This window comes from Cyclopterus lumpus, chromosome 2, assembly GCF_009769545.1.
Source record: "Cyclopterus lumpus isolate fCycLum1 chromosome 2, fCycLum1.pri, whole genome shotgun sequence".
Taxonomy (NCBI): Eukaryota; Metazoa; Chordata; class Actinopteri; order Perciformes; family Cyclopteridae; genus Cyclopterus; species Cyclopterus lumpus.
Genome location: NC_046967.1, coordinates 512,651 through 526,114, shown reverse-complemented (window position 1 = coordinate 526,114; position 13,464 = coordinate 512,651). Strand labels below are relative to the sequence as shown.

The following is a 13,464-nucleotide window of genomic DNA, read 5'->3' as shown; positions in this document are numbered from 1 at the left end:
CCTTTAAACCAGTTAGGACCCAAAGGACTACCTCTAAACCAGTTAGGGCCCAAAGAACGACCTCTAAACCACCAAAATAACTACCTTTAATCCAGTCAGGACTAAACTACCTGATTAATTAGAACTAAAGGACATTGTCTTCTATAATGTCACCTTGATGTTTTACAGAACCATCCAGTGAGGTAGGACTGTACAACATTCTTGCTGACCCGCCGGGGCCAGAGGAGGAAGAGGAGGATGAAGAGGAGGATGAGGATGAGGAGCAACGCGCCAGGAGAGAGGTGTTTGAGTTTGAGCTGTCTGACCGGCCACTGCTTACCTGCTACAACATCCAGGTGGCTTTGTCCCAGGGGTGAGTTAAGAATACTGAAAACTGTGTGTCCAAGGTAGGACCTAGGTCTACAGGGAAAAGCGGACTATTAAGACTAATGTGGCCATGACAAAGGAGTTATCCCTCAAGGGGTTCAAGGAAGGAGGAGTTAGGCACAAACATTTGAGAACTAATGGAACTAGAGCCATATGGGGAATAACGGAAAGAGGATTAAAGGAACTATGACTAAAGGAAGTAGGACTACCCATATGGAGAATAAAGGAAACAGGTCTAGAAAAACGAGGTCTAAAGGAAGTAGAACTAACCATATGAGGTCTAGAGGAAACTGGACAAAGGAACTAGGGCTAAAGCAACAAGGGCTAAAGGAACTAAGAGTACCCATACGGGGAATAAAGGAAACAGTACTAAAGGAACTAGGGCTAAAGGAAATAGGAGTACCCATACGGGGAATAAAGGAAACAGTACTAAAGGAACTAGGGCTAAAGGAACAAGGAATACCCATACGGGGAATAAAGGAAACAGTACTAAAGGAACTAGGGCTAAAGGAACTAGGAGTACCCATACAGGGAATAAAGGAAACCGTACTAAAGGAACTAGGAGTACCCATACAGGGAATAATGGAAATCGTACTAAAGGAACTAGGGCTAAAGGAACTAGGAGTACCCATACGGGGAATAAAGTAAACAGTACTAAAGGAACTAGGGCTAAAGGAACTAGGAGTACCCATACGTGGAATAAAGGAAACAGTACTAAAGGAACTAGGGCTAAAGGAACTAGGAGTACCATTACGTGGAATAAAGGAAACAGTACTAAAGGAACTAGGGCTAAAGGAACTAAGAGTACCCATACGGGGAATAAAGTAAACAGTACTAAAGGAACTAGGGCTAAAGGAACTAGGAGTACCCATACGGGGAATAAAGGAAATAGTACTAAAGGAACTAGGGCTAAAGGAACTAGGAGTACCCATACGGGGAATAATGGAAACCGTACTAAAGGAACTAGGGCTAAAGGAACTAGGAGTACCCATAGGGGGAATAAAGTAAATAGTACTAAAGGAACTAGGGCTAAAGGAACTAGGAGTACCCATAGGGGGAATAAAGTAAACAGTACTAAAGGAACTAGGGCTAAAGGAACTAGGAGTACCCATACAGGGAATAAAGGAAACAGTACTAAAGGAACTAGGGCTAAAGGAACTAGGAGTACCCATACAGGGAATAAAGGAAATAGTACTAAAGGAACTAGGGCTAAAGGAACTAAGAGTACCCATACAGGGAATAAAGGAAACAGTACTAAAGGAACTAGGGCTAAAGGAACTAGGAGTACCCATATGGGGAATAAAGTAAATAGTACTAAAGGAACTATGGCTAAAGGAACTAGGAGTACCCATAGGGGGAATAAAGTAAACAGTAATAAAGGAACTAGGGCTAAAGGAACTAGGAGTACCCATACGTGGAATAAAGGAAATAGTACTAAAGGAACTAGGGCTACAGGAAATAGGAGTACCCATACGGGGAATAAAGGAAATAGTACTAAAGGAACTAGGGCTAAAGGAACTAGGAGTACCCATACGGGGAATAAAGTAAATAGTACTAAAGGAACTAGGGCTAAAGGAACTAGGAGTACTCATAGGGGGAATAAAGTAAACAGTACTAAAGGAACTAGGGCTAAAGGAACTAGGAGTACCCATACGTGGAATAAAGGAAATAGTACTAAAGGAACTAGGGCTAAAGGAACTAGGAGTACCCATACGGGGAATAAAGTAAACAGTACTAAAGGAACTAGGGCTACAGGAAATAGGAGTACCCATACAGGGAATAAAGGAAACAGTACTAAAGGAACTAGGGCTAAAGGAACTAGGAGTACCCATACGGGGAATAAAGGAAACAGTACTAAAGGAACTAGGGCTAAAGGAACTAGGAGTACCCATACAGGGAATAAAGTAAACAGTACTAAAGGAACTAGGGCTAAAGGAACTAGGAGTACCCATACGTGGAATAAAGGAAACAGTACTAAAGGAACTAGGGCTAAAGGAACTAGGAGTACCCATACGGGGAATAAAGGAAACAGTACTAAAGGAACTAGGGCTAAAGGAACTAGGAGTACCCATACGGGGAATAAAGGAAACCGTACTAAAGGAACTAGGGCTAAAGGAACTAGGAGTACCCATACGGGGAATAAAGGAAACAGTACTAAAGGAACTAGGGCTAAAGGAACTAGGAGTACCCATACAGGGAATAAAGTAAATAGTACTAAAGGAACTAGGGCTAAAGGAACTAGGAGTACCCATACAGGGAATAAAGGAAACAGTACTAAAGGAACTAGGGCTAAAGGAACTAAGAGTACCCATACGGGGAATAAAGGAAACAGTACTAAAGGAACTAGGAGTACCCATACGGGGAATAAAGGAAACAGTACTAAAGGAACTAGGGCTAAAGGAACTAGGAGTACCCATACGGGGAATAAAGGAAACAGTACTAAAGGAACTAGGGCTAAAGGAACTAGGAGTACCCATACGGGGAATAAAGGAAACAGTACTAAAGTAACTAGGGCTAAAGGAACTAGGAGTACCCATACGGGGAATAAAGTAAACAGTACTAAAGGAACTAGGGCTAAAGGAACTAGGAGTACCCATACGGGGAATAAAGGAAACAGTACTAAAGGAACTAGGGCTAAAGGAACTAGGAGTACCCATACAGGGAATAAAGGAAACAGTACTAAAGGAACTAGGGCTAAAGGAACTAGGAGTACCCATACAGGGAATAAAGGAAACAGTACTAAAGGAACTAGGGCTAAAGGAACTAAGAGTACCCATACGGGGAATAAAGGAAACAGTACTAAAGGAACTAGGAGTACCCATACGGGGAATAAAGGAAACAGTACTAAAGGAACTAGGGCTAAAGGAACTAGGAGTACCCATACGGGGAATAAAGGAAACAGTACTAAAGGAACTAGGGCTAAAGGAACTAGGAGTACCCATACGGGGAATAAAGGAAACAGTACTAAAGGAACTAGGGCTAAAGGAACTAGGAGTACCCATACGGGGAATAAAGTAAACAGTACTAAAGGAACTAGGGCTAAAGGAACTAGGAGTACCCATACGGGGAATAAAGGAAACAGTACTAAAGGAACTAGGGCTAAAGGAACTAGGAGTACCCATAGGGGGAATAAAGTAAACAGTACTAAAGGAACTAGGGCTAAAGGAACTAGGAGTACCCATACGGGGAATAAAGGAAACAGTACTAAAGGAACTAGGGCTAAAGGAACTAGGAGTACCCATACGGGGAATAAAGGAAACAGTACTAAAGGAACTAGGGCTAAAGGAACTAGGAGTACCCATAGGGGGAATAAAGTAAACAGTACTAAAGGAACTAGGGCTAAAGGAACTAGGAGTACCCATACGGGGAATAAAGGAAACAGTACTAAAGGAACTAGGGCTAAAGGAACTAGGGCAAGGGGATTGACAGGTCTCTACGTCACTCCTTCTTAGTCCATATATGATCACTTCATGTTCACTGGTTGCAAAAAAAAGAGATGGCGCCCAAATCGTCGAACTAGAGGCTTCATCCGTCCACAAAGCGAATTCCTTTCTTGGGTGTTGGACCCCGTGAACCCGACAGCAGGACTGGAACCAGCCTCAAGGACTAAAATAACTCATTCTGAAATTAAACGAAGAGGAATGAACAAATGACGCACACACTCCGTCTTTTCTCTTTCGCACTCGCACTATTTCTAGGTGTTGTTGTAAAACATCTCGCTGTGTTTCACACACATGCACACGTACACACATACACACTTACACACATACACACATACACACACACACGTACACACGTACACACATACACACTTACACGCATACACACATACACACATACACACATACACGCATACACACATACACACATACACACATACACACTTACACACATACACACATACACACATACACGCATACACACATACACACACACACGTACACACGTACACACGTACACACATACACACACACACGTACACACGTACACACATACACACTTACACGCATACACACATACACACATACACACATACACGCATACACACGTACACACGTACACACATACACACTTACACGCATACACACATACACACATACACACATACACGCATACACACATACACACATACACACATACACACTTACACACATACACACATACACACATACACGCATACACACATACACACACACACGTACACACGTACACACATACACACTTACACACTTACACACATACACACATACACACATACACACATACACACATACACACATACACACTTACACACATACACACATACACGCATACACACATACACACATGCACACATGCACACATGCACACATACACACATACACACATACATACATGCACACATACACACATACACGCATACACACATACACACATACACACATACACGCATACACACATACACACATACACACATACACACTTACACACATGCACACATGCACACATACACGCATACACGCATACACGCATACACACATGCACACATACACACATACACACATACACACATGCACACATACACGCATACACGCATACACACATACACACATACACACATACACGCATACACGCATACACGCATACACACATACACACATACACACTTACACACATACACACTTACACACATGCACACATGCACACATACACGCATACACGCATACACGCATACACACATGCACACATACACACATACACACATACACACATGCACACATACACGCATACACGCATACACACATACACACATACACACATACACGCATACACGCATACACGCATACACACATACACACATACACACTTACACACATACACGCATACACGCATACACGCATACACACATACACACTTACACACATACACACATGCACACATGCACACATACACGCATACACGCATACACACATACACACATGCACACATGCACGCATACACGCATACACGCATACACGCATACACACATGCACACATACACACATGCACGCATACACGCATACACGCATACACACATGCACACATACACACATACACACATGCACGCATACACGCATACACGCATACACACATACACACATGCACACATGCACACATACACACATACACACATACACACATACACACATGCACGCATGCACACATGCACACATGCACACATGCACACATACACACATGCACACGTACACACATGCACACATGCACACGTACACACATGCACACATACACACATACACACATACACACATACACGCATACACGCATACACGCATACACACATGCACACATACACACATGCACGCATACACGCATACACGCATACACACATACACACATGCACACATGCACACATACACACATACACACATGCACGCATACACGCATACACGCATACACACATACACACATGCACACATGCACACATACACACATACACACATACACACATACACACATGCACGCATACACGCATACACGCATACACACATACACACATGCACACATGCACACATACACACATACACACATGCACACATACACACATACACACATGCACACATGCACGCATACACGCATACACGCATACACACATACACACATGCACACATGCACGCATACACGCATACACGCATACACACATGCACACATGCACACATGCACACATACACACATACACACATGCACACATGCACACATGCACACATACACACATACACACATGCACACGTACACACATGCACACATGCACACGTACACACATGCACACATACACACGTACACACATGCACACATGCACACGTACACACATGCACACATACACACATACACACATGCACACATGCACACATGCACACATACACACATGCACACATACACACATACACACATGCACACATGCACACATACACACATACACACATACACACATACACACATGCACGCATACACGCATACACGCATACACACATACACACATGCACACATGCACACATACACACATACACACATGCACACATACACACATACACACATACACACATGCACGCATACACGCATACACGCATACACACATACACACATGCACACATGCACGCATACACGCATACACGCATACACACATGCACACATGCACACATGCACACATACACACATACACACATGCACACATGCACACATGCACACATACACACATACACGCATGCACACATACACACATGCACACATGCACACATACACACATACACACATACACACATACACACATGCACGCATACACGCATACACGCATACACACATACACACATGCACACATGCACACATACACACATACACACATGCACACATACACACATACACACATACACGCATACACGCATACACACATACACACATGCACACATGCACGCATACACGCATACACACATGCACACATGCACACATGCACACATACACACATACACACATACACACATGCACACATGCACACATACACGCATACACGCATACACGCATACACACATGCACACATGCACACATGCACACATACACACATACACACATACACACATACACACATGCACACATGCACACATACACACATACACACATGCACACGTACACACATGCACACATGCACACGTACACACATGCACACATACACACGTGCACACATACACACATGCACACGTACACACATGCACACATACACACGTGCACACATACACACATGCACACGTACACACATGCACACATACACACATGCACACATACACACGTACACACGTACACTCGTGCACACGTGCACACATACACACATACACACATACACACATGCACACATACACACATACACACATGCACACATGCACACATACACACATACACACATACACACATACACACATGCACACGTACACACATGCACACATACACACATGCACACATACACACATACACACGTACACTCGTGCACACGTGCACACATACACACATACACACATACACACATGCACACATACACACATACACACATGCACACATGCACACATACACACATACACACATACACACTTACACGCATACACACATGCACACATGCACACATACACACATGCACACATACACACATACACACATGCACACATACACACATGCACACATACACACATGCACACATACACACATACACACATACACTCGTGCACACGTGCACACATACACACATACACACATACACACATGCACACATACACACATACACACATACACACATACACACATACACACATGCACACATACACACATACACACATGCACACATACACACATACACACATGCACACATACACACATACACACATGCACACATACACACATGCACACATACACACATACACACATACACTCGTGCACACGTGCACACATACACACATACACACATACACACATGCACACATGCACACATACACACATGCACACATACACACATACACACATGCACACATACACACATACACACATGCACACATACACACATGCACACATACACACATACACACATGCACACATGCACACATACACACATACACACATACACACATACACACATACACACATACACACATGCACACATACACACATGCACACATACACACATACACACATACACACATACACTCGTGCACACGTGCACACATACACACATGCACACATGCACACATACACACATACACACGTACACACATACACACATACACACATGCACACATACACACATGCACACATGCACACATACACACATGCACACATACACACATACACACATACACACGTACACACATACACACATACACACATGCACACATACACACATACACACATGCACACATACACACATGCACACATACACACATGCACACATACACACATACACGCCAATTAAGGTAGCTCAGAACAGAGAGAGGATCCTCCGGGGAGAGAGAGGGAGATAAAGACAGGGCAGACGGAGAGGTCGTTAACGAGGATTGCATCGTCGTGGCGACGCGGCTAATTGGCTTCCACTTCGCCCCCCCGCCCCCCCTCGTGTCTGATGTCGTATTAATGGCTCCTCCCGGGTACGAGGACACCGGCTCTCTGATTCGCTCTCACGCCTTTCATTCGCTTGTTTAACATTCCAGCAGCAACATGTGACTGTGTGTGTGTGTGTGTGTGTGTGTGTGTGTGTGTGTGTATGTGTGTATGTGTGTGTTCATTTGCCCTTGACACACACACACGCATATACACATACACACACACACACACATGTGGAATTGTGAATCAATAGCTCCTCGGCTGCAGCAGCAAAAGCCTCCTCTCCATCTAACCATTTGAGGTCTAAAGGAACTAGGACTAAAGGAACTAGGACTAAAGGAAGTAGGACTAAAGGTAGTAGGACTAAAGGTAGTAGGACTAAAGGAACTAGGACTAAAGGAAGTAGGACTAAAGGTAGTAGGACTAAAGGAAGTAGGACTAAAGGAAGTAGGACTAAAGGTAGTAGGACTAAAGGTAGTAGGACTAAAGGAACTAGGACTAAAGGAAGTAGGACTAAAGGTAGTAGGACTAAAGGTAGTAGGACTAAAGGAAGTAGGACTAAAGGAAGTAGTACTAAAGGTAGTAGGACTAAAGGAAGTAGGACTAAAGGAAGTAGTACTAAAGGTAGTAGGACTAAAGGAAGTAGGACTAAAGGTAGTAGGACTAAAGGAAGTAGGACTAAAGGTAGTAGGACTAAAGGTAGTAGGACTAAAGGTAGTAGGACTAAAGGAAGTAGTACTAAAGGTAGTAGGACTAAAGGAACTAGGACTAAAGGAACTAGGACTAAAGGAAGTAGGACTAAAGGTAGTAGGACTAAAGGTAGTAGGACTAAAGGAAGTAGTACTAAAGGTAGTAGGACTAAAGGAAGTAGGACTAAAGGTAGTAGGACTAAAGGAAGTAGTACTAAAGGAACTAGGACTAAAGGAACTAGGACTAAAAGAACTTGGACTAAAGGTAGTAGGACTAAAGGTAGTAGGACTAAAGGTAGTAGGACTAAAGGTAGTAGGACTAAAGGAAGTAGTACTAAAGGAACTAGGACTAAAGGAACTAGGACTAAAAGAACTAGGACTAAAGGTAGTAGGACTAAAGGTAGTAGGACTAAAGGAAGTAGGACTAAAGGAAGTAGTACTAAAGGAACTAGGACTAAAGGAAGTAGGACTAAAGGAACTAGGACTAAAGGAACTAGGACTAAAGGTAGTAGGACTAAAGGAAGTAGGACTAAAGGAACTAGGACTAAAGAAAGTAGGACTAAAGGAAACAGGACTAAAGAAACTAGGACTAACCATATGAGGACTAAATGAAACAGGACTAAAGTAAGTAGGACTAACAATATGAGGTCTAAAGGAAGTAGGACAAAAGGAACTAGGACTAAGGAACTAGGACTAAATGAACAAGGGCTAACGGAATGAGGACTAATGGAACAAGGACTACCCTTATGAGGCCTAAAGGAAACGGGACTAAAGAAATTAGGACTAACCATATGAGGACTAAATGAAACAGGACTAAAGTAAGTAGGACTAACAATATGAGGTCTAAATGAAGTAGGACAAAAGTAAGTAGTGCTAAAGGAAGTAGGACTAAAGTAAGTAGTGCTATAGGAAGTAGGACTAACCATATGAGGTCTAAAAGAACTAGGACAAAAAAAAGTCAGTCAGCTTTATTTGTCATTTCTTCGATGTGCAAACATACAAAGATCTGAAATTGTGTTTCTCCCCTTGTCCAACATAAAGTGATAAAAGTGGAAGCAATCGGACATGGAGTTCTGGCAGCATAATTTAGACATATGTGTCTAAAACGGGGAGTGGGAGAGTGGGGAGAGGGGCTGGAGTGGGGAGAGTGGCTGGAGTGGGGGGAGGGGCTGGAGTGGGGGGAGGGGCTGAAGTGGGGAGAGTGGGGGGAGTGGGGAGAGTGGGGGGAGTGGGGAGAGTGGGGAGAGTGGGGAGAGTGGGGAGAGTGGCTGGAGTGGGGAGAGTGGGGGTAGTGGGGAGAGTGGGGGGAGTGGGGAGAGTGGGGAGAGTGGGGAGAGTGGGGAGAGTGGGGAGAGTGGGGGGAGTGGGGAGAGTGGGAGAGTGGGAGAGTGGGGGGAGTGGGGGAGTGGGGGGAGTGGGGAGAGTGGGGAGAGTGGGGGGAGTTCAGCTTCCTGACAGCCTGGTGGATGAAGCTGTTTGACAGTCTGGTGGTGCGAGCCCGGAGGCTCCGGTATCTCCTCCCAGAGGGCAGGAGGCTGAAGAGACCGTGTGAGGGGGGGCAGGAGTCGCTCACAATCATGGTCACTTTGCGGGTGAGGCGGGTGTTATATATGTCCTGCAGGGAGGGGAGGGGGAGGAGTGAGGCACCGATGATGCGTCCAGCTGCGTTCACTATGCGCTGCAGGGCTTTCCTGTTGAAGTGAGTGCAGCTTCCGCCCCACACAGTGATGCAGGTGGTCAGGATGCTCTCAATGGTGCCACGGTAAAAGGTGCACATGATGGGTGGGGGGGTTCTTGCCTTCCTCAGCTTCCAGGGGAAGTAGAGGTGCCTCTGTGCTTTCTTTGCCAGGGATGTTGTGTTGGCTGTCCAGGAGAGGTCCTCACTGATGTCCACCCCCAGGAATTTGGTGCTGCTCACTCTCTCTATGACAGCACCATTGATGGTCAGTGGTGGGTGTTCAGTGTGGCCTCTCCGGAAGTCAACAACAAGGACTAAAGGAAGTAGGACTACCCTTATGAGGTCTAAAGGAAACATGACTAAACGAACTAGGACTAATCATATGAGAACTAAAGGAAACAGGACTAAATGAAGTAGGACTAATGAAAACAGGACTAAAGGAACTAGGAAGCCTAGAAGCCTCCTCTCTGTCTTCCTCTCTGACATTTCTGGAAAACAAATACACTTTTAATTAAATGTTTAATTAACAATCAAACACAAATGCAGTTTGTTTTGTCTGAGATTTAAATGCAGAAAGTCCACAAATATGTTTTTAAAACCATGTTTCCTCAAATGAGACAAGATGTTTAAAACCTTCTGTTTCTCCTCCTCCAGACCGAGAAACTGGCTCCTCCTCGCCGACGTCCTGGGTCGACTTCGGATGACTTCCCGGTCTTTCCGGCGCCTTTTCCCGCAGCTCAACGTGCGGTCCGTCCCCGAGGACGTGTTCTACCTGCAGGCCTGCCGGTCGCAGCTCCTCACGGGTCCGGACAAGCAGGAGCTGACCTTCTTCAGGCCGGACGTCAAGGACTCTCTGGAACTGGTGGAGGCCACTCCGGAGCTCGCCGGCATGCTGGGCTCCTCTCTGGAGTTCGTGGACACTCGCTGGGACTCGCCGGAGGCGTCTCCACCTCCAACACCACCACCCCCACCGCCGCCACCAACACTGCCACAGAGTTTCCACCCATCATTACCCCCAGAAGCCGACACTAAACAAAGCAGATTTGCAGAGTCCGGACTGAGCCAAGGGTTTAAGACACTGGGTTTTTCTAAGATGGAACCCAACATGAATGCCAATATGTGGGAACATCCAGGAAGTAACAACACAGGGGTTCCACTTCCTGCAAAGCCAAACATGACTGCAAGCATGTGGGAACTGCAAAGACAACAAAGTAAGAATACTTGGAACCCATACTCAAACTCAGACTCTAAAATGGACTCTAGGGAACGACAACAACGAGGATCTGAATCCACCAACACTTCCGCCAGGTCCGAGTCAGCGGTCGGTGCGAACATGAGGGAACCACAGCGACTAAGAAGTGGGAGCGTCATGAACTCTGACGCCAAAGTGGAACCACGCCCGATACAAAGGGAGAAGCCTGCAGACTCAACCGGCGCCGCGAATGCCAATGCCTGGAGGCGACCAAACCAAGGGGGTACGCTCAGCGGGGTCTCGGACTCTACAAACCAAGGGGGTACGCCCGGCGGGATCTCGGACTCTACAAACCCAGGGGGTACGCCCGGCGGGATCTCGGACTCTACAAACCCAGGGGGTACGCCCGGCGGGATCTCGGACTCTACAAACCCAGGGGGTACGCCAGGCGGGATCTCGGACTCCATAAACCCAGGGGGTACGCCCGGCAGGATCTCGGACTCTACAAACCCAGGGGGTACGCCAGGCGGGATCTCGGACTCCATAAACCCAGGGGGTACGCCCGGCAGGATCTCGGACTCTACAAACCCAGGGGGTACGCCCGGCGGGATCTCGGACTCTACAAACCCAGGGGGGACGCCAGGCGGGGTCTCGGACTCCATAAACCCAGGGGCTTCGGTCAACACACGTGTTTGGGAACAGCAACTACTACGAAGTAAAACCTCCTCCGAGCCTGCCGCCGCGACGGAGGCCAATGTGTGGGAGCGCCACGGGGTGAAGAGGGTGGTCGGCGTTGACGGCACCGACGCCTACCACGGGAACAAGACCATAAAGATGGACGCCGCCTGGCAGAGGAACCTGGGCAACGTCAGAGTCCACATCAGGGACCTAGGGATGAAAGTGGGGGCAGTCCGGAGAGACGTGAAGAAGGAGTCGGGGAAGAACGTCAGGGTGAAGTCCAGGTCGTGACGACGGAACCAACGAAGCGGTTCTCCGTTCATGTGAATTGAACATTTGAGGGGAACCAAGACTGTAAATAAGTCGTTAAAATGAGTTATTAGTGAACGGAATTTGGTGTAAATACAAACGTCACGTGACTCGTTGGGCGGGAGGCTGTTTGTTACCTTTGTGTGTCATTTTGTATTCAGCTTCCTGTTCCAAACTATTTATTGTCCAATAAATATAAAGAATACGTTGTCTGGATTCAAGCTTATTATGTAGATTTGCAAGAAGTGTGTGTGTATATATACATATGTATGTGTATATATATGTATTTGTATATATGTATATATATGTATATATATATATGTAGAGATAAACATTTATATACTGTATATATATATAAACATTTATATATATATATAAATGTATATATGTATATATATATATACATATATGTATATATGTATATATATACCAGGTTGTGTCAA

General features: G+C 45.5%; 1 protein-coding gene across 1 annotated transcript in view; it reads left to right on the top strand.

Annotated features, from left to right (window-relative positions):
* Positions 1-13,140, top strand: part of LOC117746551 (BCL-6 corepressor-like) — a 55,950-nt gene extending 42,810 nt beyond the window's left edge. Inside the window, exons 11-12 of the mRNA XM_034555768.1 lie at positions 169-352; positions 11,497-13,140. Coding sequence (XP_034411659.1) covers positions 169-352; positions 11,497-13,003 — 1,691 coding nt within the window. The 3' untranslated portion in view covers positions 13,004-13,140. The remainder of the gene's footprint in view (positions 1-168; positions 353-11,496) is intronic.
* Positions 13,141-13,464: the final 324 nt, after the last annotated feature.